At 40.4% G+C, this 17,798-nt stretch overlaps 1 protein-coding gene across 3 annotated transcripts in view; it reads right to left on the reverse strand.

Annotated features, from left to right (window-relative positions):
• The window catches only part of LOC119731937 (maternal embryonic leucine zipper kinase-like), a 54,219-nt gene that overhangs the window by 33,945 nt on the left and 2,476 nt on the right, over window positions 1-17,798 (reverse strand). The window contains exon 1 of one of the 3 annotated variants that reach the window (XM_038205241.1): window positions 10,612-11,494. The exons of 1 other annotated variant lie outside the window; for it this stretch is intronic. In XM_038205241.1, the coding sequence (XP_038061169.1) occupies window positions 10,612-10,622 (11 nt within the window). In that variant the 5' untranslated portion in view covers window positions 10,623-11,494. Of the gene's footprint in view, window positions 1-1,884; window positions 2,271-10,611; window positions 11,495-17,798 lie in introns of those variants that run through there. One more of the 3 variants, XM_038205240.1, reaches the window with a different exon arrangement.

A 17,798-nucleotide genomic window follows, 5' to 3' on the forward strand; every position in this document is an offset into this window, starting at 1 on the left:
CCAGGACGCATCAAGATACAGAGGCCCTAATCGGGATAAGATGTTGAAATATATGGGTTATGCGGTAAATTTATATGGCCACATTTTGTATACCGTGAACCTTCATGTACTGAACGTAATTTACAAGCTGGCAGATTTCAAACAAGTGCAGTAGCACTGATGTAGGTACATTAACCCAAATGTTACCAGATCCTTTGAAAATCAACTAGAAGGCTTTCCAAGATTGTGCCGGATTGAGGGTGCAGCAAATTCTTACAGGGTGAGTTTCAAAAAGCGGAACCTAAACCCAAAAAATATATTTCAAATTTAAAAAAAATATGTAGCACCCAAAAAAATAATGACTGGGAAGCCAATTTCATAAGTTACTTTTAGATGAAAAATTACTGAAATTGCTCTATCCGTTCAAAGAATATCACCATTTAAATGCAAGGACCCTAAAACCGGTCTCGTCCAAAAAAAAAAGCAATCATGCGATGTTATTTCTTGTAACTGGTTCACAGGTCATCTACAGTATGGTTAGTACATTGTGTTGCAGAGCAACATTAAACAGCTCTAAAAACATTGAGAGATAGGAAGATGATCTTGATAAGAGTAGCACTTCGATCTTCTGTTACAAAAGTGCAAGTTCAGGATCGCTTGTTGTGAAAAAAAGATCAATTTCTATTGATAATTTAGATGGTGGCTGTGGCTGTATGCCATAAAATGTATAAAATATGATGAACACATATACATGTAGTGGTGTTTGCTATAAACGTGGAGCACTTTGACGTTTCCCCCCGACTTTCCTCGTGCAGTGTTGCCAAACCTCTTGCATGTTCAAAAACTTTAAATTCATTTAGTTAAATACTGGTTTATTACCTTAATAACGCTTGCTGTTGAACCTTCGTGAAAAATTTCAGTGTCACGAAGTTTAGTCCGAAGTTCAAAAATGGTGGCGTCCGGAAACTGGGCAAAAATCAGCCGAGTGTTCCCTAACGTGGCGCACTTGAATAAATCTCGGAAAATCCCAAGTTAACATTTAAGAAGTTCTTTCCAGTTGAAAAACTCTGATAAATCATATTATCTCCACTCACATACCCAACTAGGAGTTTGTCACAAAATAAATTTTATTTCTGGGCCCATTTCCAAACATTTTCAAAGGGTTCACTGTGCACTTTGAAATAAAAATCGGAAAATTACGCCAAAATATATTTCCCTGCTAACTTTGTCACGGGTAGATTAACTCATGATTTATGAACAGGAATATTTATAGCCTGATGTAATTTCACTTATTGTGAAATTTCCGGTAAAACTTTTGCTCGGCAAGGTGCAAAGTGCGCCACGTTAGGGTCCTCACCACGCTAGGGGACATCAACAATATGTACTGTGTGTAGTACACCATGTATGATTCTGTACCAGGAACTTAGGACAGAGAGATCACAGATGAACAAAGAAAAACAGAAACCAGAACTGAATTGATGAACAGTAACAAGGACCTCAATGATTCCAAACAGACCTTTAAAAGCTACTGGTACTGGCAGAAACTCTTCTAAACCGTTTCATATTAAAGTGTTGACACTGCACACACGAACACGAGGCATAAAACAATACGACATACGTACATAAAAATACACTAGTCAACTTAATACATGTAGCGGTACCATTATATATTTACTTAAAGATGATTCAAAAGCGAAATTTTGAAATACTGCTGGCATAAACTTTTCAAAACCATTTCATGATGTTGACACTGCACACATGAAAGTAAGGCATACAAAAATATGACATAATGTACACGCACACTACTCACAACATACAAGAACATACTATCACATTTTAATAAAAGAAAGAAGCCACAAAAAAAAGGACAAAGTTTGGGATACAATAAAACATATGAACACCTACAGTGAATGTGTCCGCATCTTGTATGCCGTTTCTGTAAAACACGCCAAGAAACTAGAAGACTGTAGAAACTTGCTGTCTCTCGCTCTCTTAAGAAAAACGCTGTCCCCTTCTGTGGTGAGTCTGCCGCAGTAACTTGTCCAAAAGTTATCCCAATCGATCTAACACGTGGACAATTTACAGTACCGGGAGAAATTCTTCATCGTAGATTGCTCATCCAGAGTGGGGCTGTGTCCAACTGGAAAATGTCAGAGCATCGCATCTGTTCTTTTTCCTCCTTGATGTTTGAACGACAAGAAAATGCTCACAGCGGATGTTTCAAGATCACTTTTGGTGCGATTGAACCTCTGTCATAGTTTCAGTTTTCCTTTTGAAAAAAATCCCAAGTCACTCTGACCACAGATGAATAAGTTGCCTCCCTGAAATTTCTAAAGGAGTCACTGCCAGGTACGACAAAATTGTAAGGAACTACTTTCACTCTGATGGATGCCTTCCCTAAAATAGCGAAATCCGAGTTGGCACTTGCTCCGGGAAGTTTCTAATTTTGTACAGCGTTTGTCACATCACCAACGGGCACACTTTAGATGAGTTTAACTGAGCAGAAGAATTCCAGGTGGAATTTCACAGCACGTCTCTTCCCAGAAAAAAAGTAATTCGGAAATCCCCTCCGCCTATTTTATTACCTAGATTCCTAGAGGTTTCTCCCATCAAGTAAAGAAATCGTCTGTTTCCAGTTTTTTTTTAAGTGGCTGGCATTAGCTCGTCATCCTTCTTCCGCGAAGAAATGGTTAACGAGGACAGCCGTAAAAATTACTGGTAGAATACAACTGGCTGAGTAGCCCAAGCCAGGGTATTGGACAAAGCTAGTAACGTCATCCACTTAGAAAGTCGTCATGATGAGTCAGGCTTTATTGGTGCATTCAAGACTCTCCCTGGATGAATTCGCCGTGCTGAGTCACCAGCTAACTGACGGAGTACCGGTCTGGCTGGGCTTTAAATACCAACGAGTGTGGTGGGGGCTTGAGTTTCGTTTCGGCATGCACACTGCCTAGGCCGAGCGTACTGAGCGTGCCCGGGGGGGCCGGCGCACTGCAGAGTGGAGTGCAGCCAAGTTGTGATTAATTCTCCTCGCGGCCAGTATATATACCAAACGGATGATCGGCCCACGCTTCTTAATGTTGATCATTGGCCAAGCCGGCAGTCGACGTACCTACCGTGTGCCTTGCATCACTATTAGGCACATTGAACCAAGTAAAAAAAAAGGGGGGGGGGCAAGCAGCATTCCATACATGCTATGTTCTCTGCATTCAAGTGCATCTATAGCTCAAGTGCTTTAAGCGTAGGTTTTTTTTTTTTTTCTCTTGTACCCCACCAGTGTGTACATGTATTGATAAAATGGAGGCGAGACTCTCTGCTGGGACTCTAGGGAAGTGAAGGATGCAAATTCCGGGGCGCATCTGGTGCATAAAAAACAAGATGCTCTCTCTCTCTCTCTCTCTCAGTCTCTTGGTGGCCCCGGCGCGACAGTACGTGCTGCACGTGATGCTATTGATTACCATCTGACCAGGGAAGAAAATTCCCCCGGGACTGGGTAGGCAATTGGCATGCGTGACAGGGGGTTTAATTGAAGAACCGGAGCACTGGTAGGATCCTTGTGTACAACCACAGTGATGGTGGTACGTACGAAGCGAGCGAGGGACAGAGAAAGACAGATGGAGTGGGTACGGCAAAACCTTTTTTTCTTTCTCTCTTCTGTTTTTGGCCCATCGACTGGAGGAGATGGTTCTAAAGGTTAAAGCGTCGTGTTTACACTGGGAATGATTCATGGGGACGTTGGGCTGCTCAGTGGTCTGGGCTTAGTGTTGAACATTGATCAAATCAATAATCAAGTGGGCATTATTCCGCTGGTCTGGGTCGCCATGCCGCGGTCCCTCCGCAAAGTAATGATGCTACTTATTGTCAACAGTGAGAGCGGCGATGCGCTGTGATGACTGATGACAAAATATGATTCATAATTGCAATTACGTATCCGCGTACATTGTACCGACACGTGCTTACGCATACATGTCGTGCCTGTACATTTCTGAGCGTCACAACCATTAATCATAAACAAAACGTTAACCCTAGAAATTTATCATTTTTCTTTGAGGGTAATAAAACAGTGGAATTTGGAACACTCTCGTCCAGAAAATATTTACGTTTCCAATTAGTAATTACTTTTTCATCGAAATTGTACAGATTGACATTATGTGTACGCACATCAACCACGACTTGGATATATACCCAGAATTGCCAGGACCATATTTTCGTTGAAAATTCGAGAAAAAAAAAAGGTCAGTAGGAAACATTTACTGATCCTTTCTCAGAAATTCCATCAAGAAGATATTTGCTCCGAATGTGCGATTCGGTAAACAGGCCTGCGAAACTGTTAGCAAGATCAAATACATGTACGTCACACAATTGATGTCCACATACAGTACTACCAATATCACGTACATGTCAGCGAAATTTGTTGGATGTTTTCCAAGAAGCTTTTCATTCACTGTAGATGTACTGCTGGGATGCATTTCTTTCCAGGGACACTAATCAGCTTGATGAGTTTCTAAGCAGCCTAACCCTGAATGTCACTCCGGTGGTATTTTATTCTTGGAATTATCTTAATCCTAGACAAATTCCGCGTAGGAAACCAACGGCATATTCTTTGTACATTATATTATTATTATTATTTATTATTTATTTATTCTCATCATGTAAAAACATCTAACTTTTACGTCAAATTAAACACAAACGTAATAGTAATAGTAACTGGACATGATCTTCCTCAATTCTGCAAATTCCTCCAAAACCTCCTTTGAAGGATGGGGAGGGGGGAGGGGGAAGGTTAGACTTTTTCACACCAACCACATTTTCTTTTTGCAAAAAGTCTGAGAATCAGTAAGATCTGCAGCCTTTTATTTCACTCTTTGCTTTTCTTACAAAAAAAATTAAGTTTATATGCACACATAAAAACATAATCAAGAAAATTTACTTTCCAATATTGCAAGTGCACAAATCATGCATACCGGTACATATAACTCAAATTATATGCCTGTATATATTTACATATTCACGGTAGCAAGCAGTTAATACAACAACTTAAAATGCAACATGACGCTTATAACTTGCCAACAAGTAAATTTTCTGGAAACCTGTGGAAGCTTTAATTTCTATACTAGTAGATTAACATATTTTTTGCACGTTGAAGTACTGGTAAGGTATCGAGAAAGTGTAGTAAACGGATAGGAAGGGAAACAATGCACTGCGTTTGAAAACAATGACGCCCAATTATTACGTTACAATTTTCAAGTAATACATTTGTATACAAACATTCAAGTACTACGTACGCAAGTACACAACTTACACTTTGTCCAAGTACCCTGCATGTATGTACATTGTACCTCCTATGCTGACATGCACACTCCATGTATAAAAGTCTATCAGGCGACACGCTCTGTCCAAGTCTAGCGAGCAATACTGCAAATTGGTATTTATAACTGGTCACCTCCGATACGGAACGGCAACACAGCTGTTGCGAATTGACATCATCGGAGCTGCCAAATTGCCCGCCTGACATTCTACTGGAATGCGCAGTCATAATTTTTTTTTATAATTTTTTTTTTTTGGAAACTACAAGTACATGTACAGTGTACATGTACAGTATGTGTTCACGTGCACAAGAATTCTGTGCAACGTGTTTAGGTATTTACGTATATAATCACGTGCCTCTGACGAAATCGGGGCCTGCGTGCACAGTTTGTACATGTCGATGTGCACGTACAATACGGCGACAGACGCCTGTGCGGGGCATACGTCAACCGAGGTGCAAACGGAGATGTTGTGACACTCAATCCGTGGACTCACGTTCTGTATTTAAGTACTGTGCACTCGTCTGCAAGAAGTACCGGTTCTGTATCCTGAGGCGGTCGGCAATGAAATTAGTCCAACTCGATATAGATAACCCGGGTCTTTCTAAGATGTGTCTGGAAATTGCAGGAGGGACGTGATCAGGATTAATAAGATCTCTCGGGATTACTATGTAAATGTGCAGCTTAGTTTTTTTATCGTGTTATATGAACTACGCCGAACTCACGTGCAATGTCCATGTGCGTGGGCAATTGATATTATCTACTGGGTCAGGCCTTAGGCCATATTGGAATTAGAAAATTTGAGGGATAAGTTTAATTTTAATTAACAACCTCTCAGCTACGAAGTTTGATCATTTGAAGATTTTTGTTGAGAAACATTTCTTTAGACAAACAAGGGAAGAGAACATAACAAATTCTTGCAAGAAAAAAAAGGATTTTAGTTGATAATATTTAATTCTTACTTCATTCAAATTTTTTTAAAAATACAAACACCATGGAAACTATTTTAGGAAAAAGACTATATTTTTTCCCCAAGCTTGCGACAACAAACACCTTTATTAAATTTCAATCCCTACCAGTACTTCCAGATTCCAACCAGAAAAGAATGGGCAAAAAAAAAAATGGCTCAACATCAGAAGATGACGGTAAAAACTTGGCAAATGCAAATGAGGGCCGTTAATGCACAGCCCCAGATCACTCCGAGGAACGGTCAATATAATGCATTGATCGACCTCCATTAAAGTGTGGAAGCGGTGGACCCATCTTTTCTCACTGGTGAGCACATCCCTGAAAAACTATGCTTGACTGAACGGCAGGGCTAATCATGGATATTTGATGAGCATGGAAATTATTCGCTCAGCGACAATAAGTTACTTGCCATGCCGTGCAATGTGGGACCAATTTCGTGGGGCTGTTAAGTACAGAAAGTTGCTAAGGATACCGGGGGGTAGAAATTATTCACTTAGCATAAATTGGTTACCCGCCAAAATGCAATGCAATGTACACTGCTTGTGACCGGTTCTCCGCTAATTCTTGGTAAGCACATAAATTCTGCTCAGCAAAAGATTACACTGAGCTGGGCCCAATTTCATGGCTCTGATTATTGTTAGCACAAAATCCCTGCTTACTGTAGCAGAAAATTCCGTGCTTACGGTAAGCGTATTTCACGTGTTAGTGAGGAAGTTTGGCTTTAAATGCCCATGCATGCGTACCGGTACATCCCGAAACTAAGGATTCTGTGCTTACAGGGTTAGCAAAGAATATTTCTGCTAGCGCGGTTAGCACAAAATGATGATCGTAAGCGCGGAATTCTGTGGTTAGCAGTGACTTGAAATTGGGCCCAGGTCCACAGGATCCATTTCATGGATTTGTAAGCCGAAAAATTTGCTAAGTGCTGAGTAGTGTAGTAGACATATCAAATTGGGTAGTACAAATATCAAAGATTACAAATAGGCCTATATGAATAAATCTGAAAACAAAAAATAAATAAAAACCAACCCCATTCAGTTTTTTGCATTTTTCTCCACTACGGCCCGTTCCCAGTTCCGTCTAATTTTGCCAAAATGCCCGAAATTAAAACACAGCAATTGATGTACCGGTACTGTACACATACAGCAAGTCTTGAAACCATTCTCTCTTGCTATGGACCTGCCACCACCACAAAATTGTATACAATTATGAAACAGTACATCGCGATGTACTGCATTGCACTTGTGCAGTTAAATTACATTATGATCATTCATGTACTGGTGCCTGTACATTGTGAACGTCACTCGTCAATCAACACAAATCATGTGGAAACGAAGTTCACTCCAAATGTCAACGAGACTTTTACGATAGAGTAATGAACTCATCATTGACATCATAGTCGTTATCTATTCTTCATTGCTGACGCAAACTGCACGCTGCCACATTTTGAACCTCAAGTGAACTCTGCAACTGTGAGAAATAAGGCTCCAAATGTGGATTGGGTTGTCAGTCCCTACCTGATTCTGTGGGTTTTTCCCCAGAATATTCTTGTGGGGTTTTCCTCCCACCTCTAAAACTGTCATTTCTTCTCATTGTCTTTTCTCTACATGTTTTTTTCAGGCTTGCGAGCTACAGTGCCTGGGGCACTTTTGAAGAATCCTTGGTTTTATAAAATTTAATAATAACTAGAGACCATGTGTCTGTTATTCAACAGAACACTGGGCTGTTTTGGCTAGTGTACACATGTAAGGTACATGTATAAAGTCGATCGGATTTGTAAAAGTGCCAAACTGGTTTGGTAGAAGGAAAACGCGTATAAATTCTATGGACAGAGTCTGAAAAAGAAAAAAAAGAAAAGAAAAGAAAAATAAGAAAAGAAAAATAAGAAAAGAAAAGAAAAATCTCACAGAAAACAAAGGCTGTTTACAGCCAATAATAACAGCAGAACATGCAATGATGCTACTTTTTTTTTTTACTCCTACATGTACTACATTTTAGGAAAGGCACTGAGGTTACTACAAAACAAGCTCCAAATGATCTCTGAAGCTGCGGGTCAACAGATTCGTGTTCATGCATGAGTGACGTGATTGTGCCATGTAATTTCTGGAAGTAGTAGTGTTTGTGTAAAAAAAAAAAACAGGTTTAAACCCTAGTGACCCCATGATGACATTTGACGGTCAATGGAGACCCATTAAAGTGACACAAGGGGGCCAGGGCCTGAGGGACGGGTTGATAGCTATGCAAAGCTGCACTGGAACGTTTGTTACTGACTAACTAACAGAGAGACACAACGACTTGTTGAGCTGCTGTCCGCAGCTAAGAAGGACAATGACAAGGACAATGACAAGGACAATGACAAGTATCACAAGATCTCAGTACAAGACCTCAACGTCCAATATGTTAACTTGCAGGAGGATGTGATGGTCACTTTTGGGCTTGTTAGGACACTGGCAAGGCCGTGTTACTGACCGCATCGCCAATAGGAAGTCATCAAGCATCCAATAACAAGCATGGGAAGGTTGTTCAGGGTTGGTTACTTCCTGTGCCAACTACGCATGATCTTCAAATAGTTCAATTACCTTAACACTTTAAAGTACTGACAAGTTCATTTATCTTAACACTGAAAACTGCAAAATAGTTTACATTAGGGAGACGTTGAAATGTCTCCCTTAAATGTCCGGTGTCTCCCTAAGGTATAATTTATGGTGACAAAATGTTTCCTTAAGGTACCATTAACAGGTGTAATGTGGCGCTCAACACTTTTTACGAAAGGTCTCAAAGGGCTTCACAATTATTACCCCTGTTCAGCAGGCTATGAAACCAGTTTTTGCAGAAGCTCAAAATCAGCGCATTCTGGTCTCTACCAGTCCTTCACAGGTACCCATTTATACTCTTGGGTGGACAGAGGCAATTGTAGTAAAATGTCTTGCCCAAGAACATGGGGTAATCCTATACAATAGCACTGCCCGGCTCACACGTGACAAAGCATCAGTCAGTCAGTGAGATACTACAGAAGCCTGGCACTCTGGGACCAGAAAAAAACCTGGCGCATTTTTTTGCCCACCGTAACGAACTTTCATTCCAGGGCACCAAAGAAATCTTAGCTAATCCTTTGTCCTCCTTCCCTCCCTCATCTGACAAGCCAGTCACGCGCAGGCTGTGCCTCGTTCGTCTCCATCAATATTCCGTCACTGCCGGCCGAGACTTTGGCACAACACAACCCCCGGACCTTCCCCCCAAAAAAAGGCATCGAGAGAGGACGACACCCTAAAAATAGTGCTCTGGCTGATCCTTCACGTCCTCAAGTGCTTTAGATGGGACTTTTTTTTTTACGTGCGCAGTTTTACTTTTTTTTACTTCTTCTTTCTGCCCGGAATGTTTCACATATTTGTCATGGGATGGATTGCACACATCCTTCTACATGCTGGAGTTACTATGAATAGTGGTGAAGTCGTTAAGTGCATACTAATTATTTTATTAACAGAAGTCACTTGTGAATATGTGAGGCAAATTATGTTTTGAAAAGAAGTTGATGAACACTAGCTGTTGAGGTGAAAGTTGAACTACATGTATGAAAGTACATGTATTGGGACCTGAACACCAAAAAATGAAACTTCATTTGTACATGTTCGTTCTTGGCTGTAGTCCCACTTTTTCTATTCAGATTAATGTTAGGGTAACATAGGGGCTCATTATACTTAACTTCATATCGAAAAAACGTTGACAAAAAAAACAAAAGTGGCAAAAAAATACATCAACTGATGAACACTACATGTTCATGTAGCTGTTTAGGTGACAATTGTATTATAAAAGAAAGTACATGTACCGGTATGTGTGCCGTACCTGTATGGGTCCACATGTACACCATAGATACACTACGTAAAAATGTGTACATTTGCATCTTCATTCATGGTAACATTCCCACTTTTCCTAGGGAAGTATGGAAACGTGGATTCTGAGCCTTGTTGTTACTTGGGTCAATGTTGGCCGAGTGACCCATTGATTTGTTACGAGTATGCCAGGGGGAGAGGAAGGAAATTTTGACCATCTGTGACCTTTTAGTTTTAAGCAGCAGGAGGGTGAATGTACCTCCGATAAGGGAAAATGGGGACTCATTATTTTTAACTTCACACCAAAGTGGATGCTTACATACCATTTGGCAAAAAAAATTACTTGCAAAGAATCCTTCGAAATCCATCAGATGGTTTGGCAGGATTTTGCAGGATTGAGAAAGGTACTGGTAGTAGAGTCCAACTACTATCGGTATTAGAAATTCCAGTGCATAGGCAATGCCATTGAAAGGATCCAGAAGGATTTTGAAAGATTGAGGGAGGCACCACACACCGGAGAAACTCACCTGTCGGTCATGATGACTGGCTTGAAGAAACTCGATCTGGCTTGAAGAAACTCTGCTACAGCCAAAATCTGTTAGAATCTCGGACACAAGTGTACAATCCGCCTACATGTATGTTGTCATTATCGGTAACCAGTTTTTCAATTCGATGATTGATTATGTACCGGTAAGTGAATGTTCCTGTTGCTCACAAAGGCGAAACACAGAGTTGTCCAACACATGGCGCCACACATCCATCTGATATGCGATGAGACAATCAATGTACAGTTTTGCACGGAGCACATGAACAACAGTTTTTAAAAGAGTCAAGGTGGATTTCACACAAAACTTCCTGCAAATTTCCTGCAAACAGTTGCCGCGTAATAGCTGGTGGGTTTCCACTCAACTGTTCTGAAGAGTGGTTCCTGAATAATACTGTACTTTTGAGTGGCAATACTCTGCTCAAAAAGTCCTGTTTCAATAGTAGTGCAAAACCACCAACTCGTCATCACTCCAGTCGAACATGACATTTTCAAGGTAATCACTCAGAACCAGAGTTTGATCCATGTACACATTCCATGGAGGGAGACTGCAATAACCCCCAGCAGATTCAGCCAAGCATACCACCACTACACTGTACATGATCTCTTCAATGACACCATTTAGAGAAACACACGATAAGCGAGTATTCTACACATTCAATGAGGAAGACGATTGTACACTTTCTTTCATGCGGGTGTAGAATTGCAAGACATGGTTGACAGAAGCTGGTGTATGAAGTAACGATGATACCCAGTCAAAGTTTGATTGTTGAAAAGTTGTCACCGCCAGACAGCAAGGCCATGTGGCCTGTCGACTTGAGTCCCATAACTTCAGGGAAAAATAGGGTCTGGCGAAGGGTTACCTTGGAGGCTTGGACAGAGAACAGTGACCCCGCCTAGGCTTTCATGCACACTAAACAAATGTACAAGTGCATAGTATAATTTGTCCAAAGTTTCTCAGTTGAATATTCTGCACCAAACCTTGGGTTGGTTCAGTAATCAGGCATTTCCTCACTTTTCACATATTGTGTGGGCGGAAAGTTCCTGATAAAACCATGATACAAACCGAGTGTGATGACGATGTAAAGTACATGTCTGTTGACAGTGGGATAAGTTGAACTGTTGAACACTGCGAGGTCCAGACGTTGCGTGGGGAAAAACAAAATGATGTAGCACTCATAGCATGCACGTAACAATGTTGAAGGCACTTCAATTATTTAGCTCACCAATACCAATCAGTTGAGTGTGCATGCATCAACTTATACGGTCGTCGTCTAGCACCAGCCTCATTCAAAGGGTAAGCGGCAGCTAACTTTGTTAGATCTATCCTTCCACACGTACAAGTTGTGAAACATTGGGCTATGTACACTGCAGTGCAGATGTCTATTAATCACTGTTTACTGCTTGCAATGATCATGCATGTTTACAGAAATTTAACTTGATGATCAGTCAGTATAATCCATGGATACCTCGCATGACGAGCAGTGAAGGAGTCGTGACTGGCATTTGCCGGCAAAACAAAATGACTGTCGGAGCTCTAGCGAATCAAAGGCAATTCTCTGTGCCACCCACGTGTAGGCGTGACCGGTTAGACTTGATCAAAAACAAGGTGACATTTCCTGTTTTCTACCAGCCAACAAGGGAAGCTGAAAAATATACTCCCCCGTGTGCATGCTCTACCAGTTCAACATACACTGCTTGGTGATACCAAAGTTTACAACTCCGCTCGATGTTCAACCGTGCATATCATTGACATACTTTTTTAATCTTTTGTCCGTCTGCGGCATCCACTACCCGAATTCTTGAATAGCGATCATTGATTTAATGAGCATCAGAGAATAACAGGCAATTGGACCGTCTTCACGCTGCAGCTACATGTAAGCACTGAATTAACTTGGAATCGTAAATTGTCGATAACGGTCTCTCTAAAAGTTGTCCAGACTATGGATTTTTCTCCAGGGGTCCTGACAATAGGCACAAGGGGATGAATGGGGTGGCACACTGGCACCGTCTTTAATCCAATTATTCAAGCCTTTAACGTCGAAACTGATCCGATACAGATACTCTCACATGATACAAATACTCTCACATCGTGCACCAAGTCCCAATGGACAGTACTGTACAGAGACAGATTTGTGAAAGCTGTTCTGAAGACAAAATCCTCTAAAGCTGCACGTACATTCTTGCCAAAGTTTTCTGACAATCAGGGTAAGTTTGTTCCGGTTGAGTAAACATGGTCACATGAAGACGGGTAAAAACATAGGGGAAAAATAAAATTGAAAAAGTAAGGAAAGTTTCAGAAAAAAAGGTAAATGAACTACATGTAGACTGCTGTTGGCCACTTTCTCTTCTAAACATGTTATGATTGGCATTTGAAAGTTGGGAGTCCAAATTTCCGTTGATGGGAAGAACAGTTCTTCCAACTTGGAGTGTCCAAGATGGCCTGCAGGCTTTCAGAAAGATACCCCGACACCTGTCTGGATGAAACTTTGCTTCTTATCCATGTTCTCTTCTACCAGTAAAAACAGATGGCAGGAAACTGGCGAGCCCAGGATTATAATAGCTCAGTCTGTGACCTTGAAGATGGCCGTGAGAGTCATCCAAAAATGTCAAGAACTTCTTGCAATGGACAAAAGAGCGCAGTAGTCCTCTTCAAGAAGTTCAACACGGCAGCTGGGACGCTCAACTCAAAGGCATTGGAAACATGTACATGTACCGGTAAACAGATGCTCATATTGTGGATGACCTTTTCTCTCGAAGCCAAAGCTTGCAGCTCAGTTGAGGGTGGTGACGTTACTATGTACGTGGCGTGGGCTGACAAAAGTACCCTACCAAATGCTGTGTACTAATATGCTACCAATGCTGCACAGTGGCATCTCGTGCACTCTCTGCTCCTACACATGTCCCTAACTGTCCTTCTTCTACATACATGTATGCATTGCTTCTGTACAGTTGACTCCAAAGTACCATCTCTTTTCCGAGTCACACATGCCTGCATTGCTCCGTGGTGCATGTCCGGCAAATGTACCGTAGCGTGCAATCTTGGGGTCGCTGTATTGACGGCATGTGGCTTAACAGGCTTACTGTCTCTGCTTAATTAGAAGTTTAAAGGAACTTGGCAGTTTTGGCTCGGCCAAAACGAGTCGGTCCATCGTGTCCATTTGCAGCTACTGAACAGAGTCTGTCCTGGTACTGGTTTGAAAACAAGTTGTTATAAAACCACTTTTCTCCCCATACTGGTACCGGTACATGTAATTTTGCTAACAGTCTGTATATTTTAATGCAAATTATTCTGGGCAAATTAAAGATGCAAAATGTGGGGATGATCCTAGCTTTTGGCAAGTACAGTAAGTGGGTATGTATATTTAGCTACAAACAAATCAACGACAAAGTAATAAAAAAATATCCCTCTTTCCAGCTTTGGCCAATGTTGGTAATGTCTACAACCCCATCATAGTGACCGTTTTGACCGATTTTCGGCTAACTTTGACAGATTTTTTGTTAAAAACACGAGTTTGACAGAAAATTTGACAGAATGGATTTTTTTTGGCAGAATTCTGCAAAAATGGTTATTTGACAGAAGAAAACACCAAATCTGCAAAAAAATGGTACACTTGTTTACAAAAGCTTAAATCTTTTCAAGCAAAACCCTTGCAAAAGGTTCACTGGGAACCGGATTTTGTCGTGACCCAACCACATTTTGCCTAACATTTATGAAATTTCATATCATTTTTCATTTATGATGTAATTGGAACATTAGTCAAGGCAATATTACAACATCTGCATGTGATTTAAAGTGGAAATAGTGTATTTCAAGTAATTCTAGGGAATTTGGCAGATTTTTGATAAATCTGACAGATTTTTGAAGTGCATTTAGCAGAATTTAGTCATGACCTTACGGTCACCCTGAACCCCATGTAAAAATGATTATTAGTAAAGGTACCGCTACATGAATGAGCTGTAATGTATAATGTATAACGGTAGTAGACACATTGTAGTGATCTTATTTAATCATAACAATCTAGCCTGCCAGTGAAACTCTGCCTGCAACTTGTAAAAAGAGTTCACTCTAAGACTTTTGCCTCAATAAATCAATCCTTGATCAAATGATACTTTTGTGGAAAATTGAAAAAAGTTCACAGAACTTAGTAATGTAATTTCTTGTTTCAAAGAACACTTACTTTTTTGTGATCCGTGGACAGAACTTTACAATGGTGTTTGTGTTCAAAATTCAGTAACTTGAAAAGTACATTTATGAGTGATTTGAATGATTGTTGTACTAAAAGAAAGCTTAATGACTGGGCTTTTATATCCTAGATTGTGAAAGTGCTTCAGGCAAAACTTCATTCCAAAAATCAGTCCTGCCATATGGGTTTCAGGTTTGTTTTTACTCACCCTGTATTTTAAAGCTACATCATGATCTACTACTCATTTCATTGAAATTCTTTCCTGGGAAAATATTTCTTCTGGCGACAAAGGACCAAAAGCCATTTAAAGGGAAAATATAACATTTGCAAACATCGAAAAATAAAACTACCAAGTTTTTACGAAATACCTAACTAGGATGTTGGTAAATGACACTCTAATTAAGCATCCTGTAAAATTATGGCACCTGGTGTGAAGTCATTTTCAAGAAACTGCTCCAAATTTACCATTTGTTTCAGTCCAAATTGTGTTCGCTATTGGTTACATATTCATGAACAGGTGCAGGCCAGCTAGACTGGTTCCCTTACCTCACAATTTTTCGGCATCTATAACTTGATCCATTTCAACTTTAATTGAGTCAGGGAACCAGAGTACTTGAACATTTTTGTTTTTCATTAGCCCTGTCCGCACTGGACTTTTTTTTGGTCAAACTAACCGAGACTATGGGTACTTTTCCCATTTTAAGTCCAGTGCGGACAGCCTAGGACGTTTTCCTCTCAGTTACTTTTCCTGAGTCCAGCGGTTACTTTTACTGGCCAACTGCTGCCCAGGAAAACTTCCCACGCGCCCAGGAAAACTGACCGAGTCGCTTTTCCCGAGACGATTAGTCCAGTGCGGACAGTGCGAGTCGGTAAAAGCGGCTCAGGAAAGCGTACATCCGGCCCGAGCGCCCTGTTATGCATACAGAGACCGCACGAACCTGCACGTGCAGTGGCCGAACATTTTGTAGAAACACGCTGCGGTGTATTATCAAGTCCGAGCGGTAAAATCTCGTTAAAATATATGTTTCAACGGACAAATACATACACAGAGAAGAGAGATCACATTCTGAGAATTAATTTGCGGAAATTCTCTTTCTCCACCGATGTATGTTATTTTCTACGATCCAAATTCGTCCTGATACGCTACTGTAGTCATGCACGGAACATCATGGTCCGGTACCGTACGTAGGCCGTAGTCACTGGTTCCTGGCCCACATCATAGCTTCGATTCTGTAAGCATGCGATGGGAACCAACGAATACTGATGGCACTGCTGCCGCACGGAACATCGTACAGCGGCATGGCTTCGACGACGTGCATCACAAATGCGTCAGAATTATAGGCCCTTTCGTCAAGATTTAGCGTGTCAAGATGAAATAATATCGTGTAAACGATTATGTTATGCATGCAAATGGCGTGTGTAATATTACTGAGCGTATCGGTGGCTGAAAATGTGATCGGCAATTTGTTTTCTGCGTACGGTGAGTCATTATACTGACACTGTGACAGCTCGGTTACTTCTCCCAAAGTTATGAATGAATTTTTTTTTTTTTTTATGACGACACCCACTAGTTTTGACAGTCAAAAGCACCACAATGGCATGGTCTGTGCCTTTTTTTTTGTATTTCTAGTTCCTGACGTAAACTGCGACCTTGCCATTATGGGTTTGTGACTGCTGTTACGTGTGAATAAACTTTTATAGTTTCTAAACATATGTGCACTGAACGTATTGAAAACACACATGTGAAACTGCAATCTGGACTAATAACAGACTAGATTTATTGGATTACTGTAATTACATATCAACCCGATTGCTTATTTAAGGCTGTGACATTTACAGGTTTAAATGTTTAAAGGCTACAATCTTGTAGCTACAATATTGTTGGAAACAAATAAAAATGAGAATATATTGACAATATCAAGTATATTGCAAATGTATGAACTGGAAAAAAAGGGGGAAAAAAGAAAACACAGGAAGGAAAAAGGAAGCGGACAGGAACAAGAAACTGGTTATTTTTTTTTACATGGCCTTTGGTTTTGATATTGTATACCTTTATTATATCAATTGTACTTCACGTAAGATTCTACGTTACTATGAATATTTCAGGTGTGGTTTATTGATTGATAATAATTTCTTTACAAATTTGAAATTTGATTGCAAAATATGTACGCACGTATGTACATTGTAGACGTGACAGTTTATTTTATAGGACACTTTCCTGTGAGTAAATCTACAAGCAAAAGAACATTACTGTTTATTTCACAAAACGTGAAACTTTATGAGGTGTAACCAGATTCTTTCTGGTATAAAATAACACAGAAAACGTAAATGGAAAGGAATTAGATGCAAACCAAACACATTTATGTACCTTTCAAGACCCGTATAATCACAATAGCACTTTGCACTATAATGCAGTATACATGTACATGCAATCATCTGTACATTGCACAGGCACAATTTGTGAACTTGAAAAGGTAGCACTATACATGTACATGTAGAGGGCAGCATACAACATAAACAACATTAAAAATGGATTGGGACTAAAAGATTAAAGGGAAAATACAACATTTGCAAACATCAAAAAATAAAACTACCAAATCATTTTGAAATACCTTGCTGGACTGTTACTTAGTGAATGACAGCGTATAGCACCCTGTAAAATCATGGCACCTGGTATACTGTCATTTTCAAGAAAAGTGGTATTTTTGTATCAATTTCCAACGCTGATCGACCGACCAGCGTTGGAAAAAACTGGCTTTTTTTTCCAATACTGGCCCCAGTTGACCATCGCACTTGTTTGCAATCGATTACACACCTATGAACGGGTACAAGCCAGCTACCGGTAGACTGGTTACCTGACCTTACAATTCCCCAATGTATGTAAACTGCTCTGTTTCTTCTTAAATGGAGTCAGGGAACCAGACTACAGGAAAATGATTGTTTTTCTTGGTTTTATAGCATTTTCGAACCCAAAACCTCAAAA

Source organism: Patiria miniata, unplaced genomic scaffold (genome assembly GCF_015706575.1).
Source record: "Patiria miniata isolate m_02_andy unplaced genomic scaffold, ASM1570657v1 HiC_scaffold_24, whole genome shotgun sequence".
Classification (NCBI taxonomy): domain Eukaryota; kingdom Metazoa; phylum Echinodermata; class Asteroidea; order Valvatida; family Asterinidae; genus Patiria; species Patiria miniata.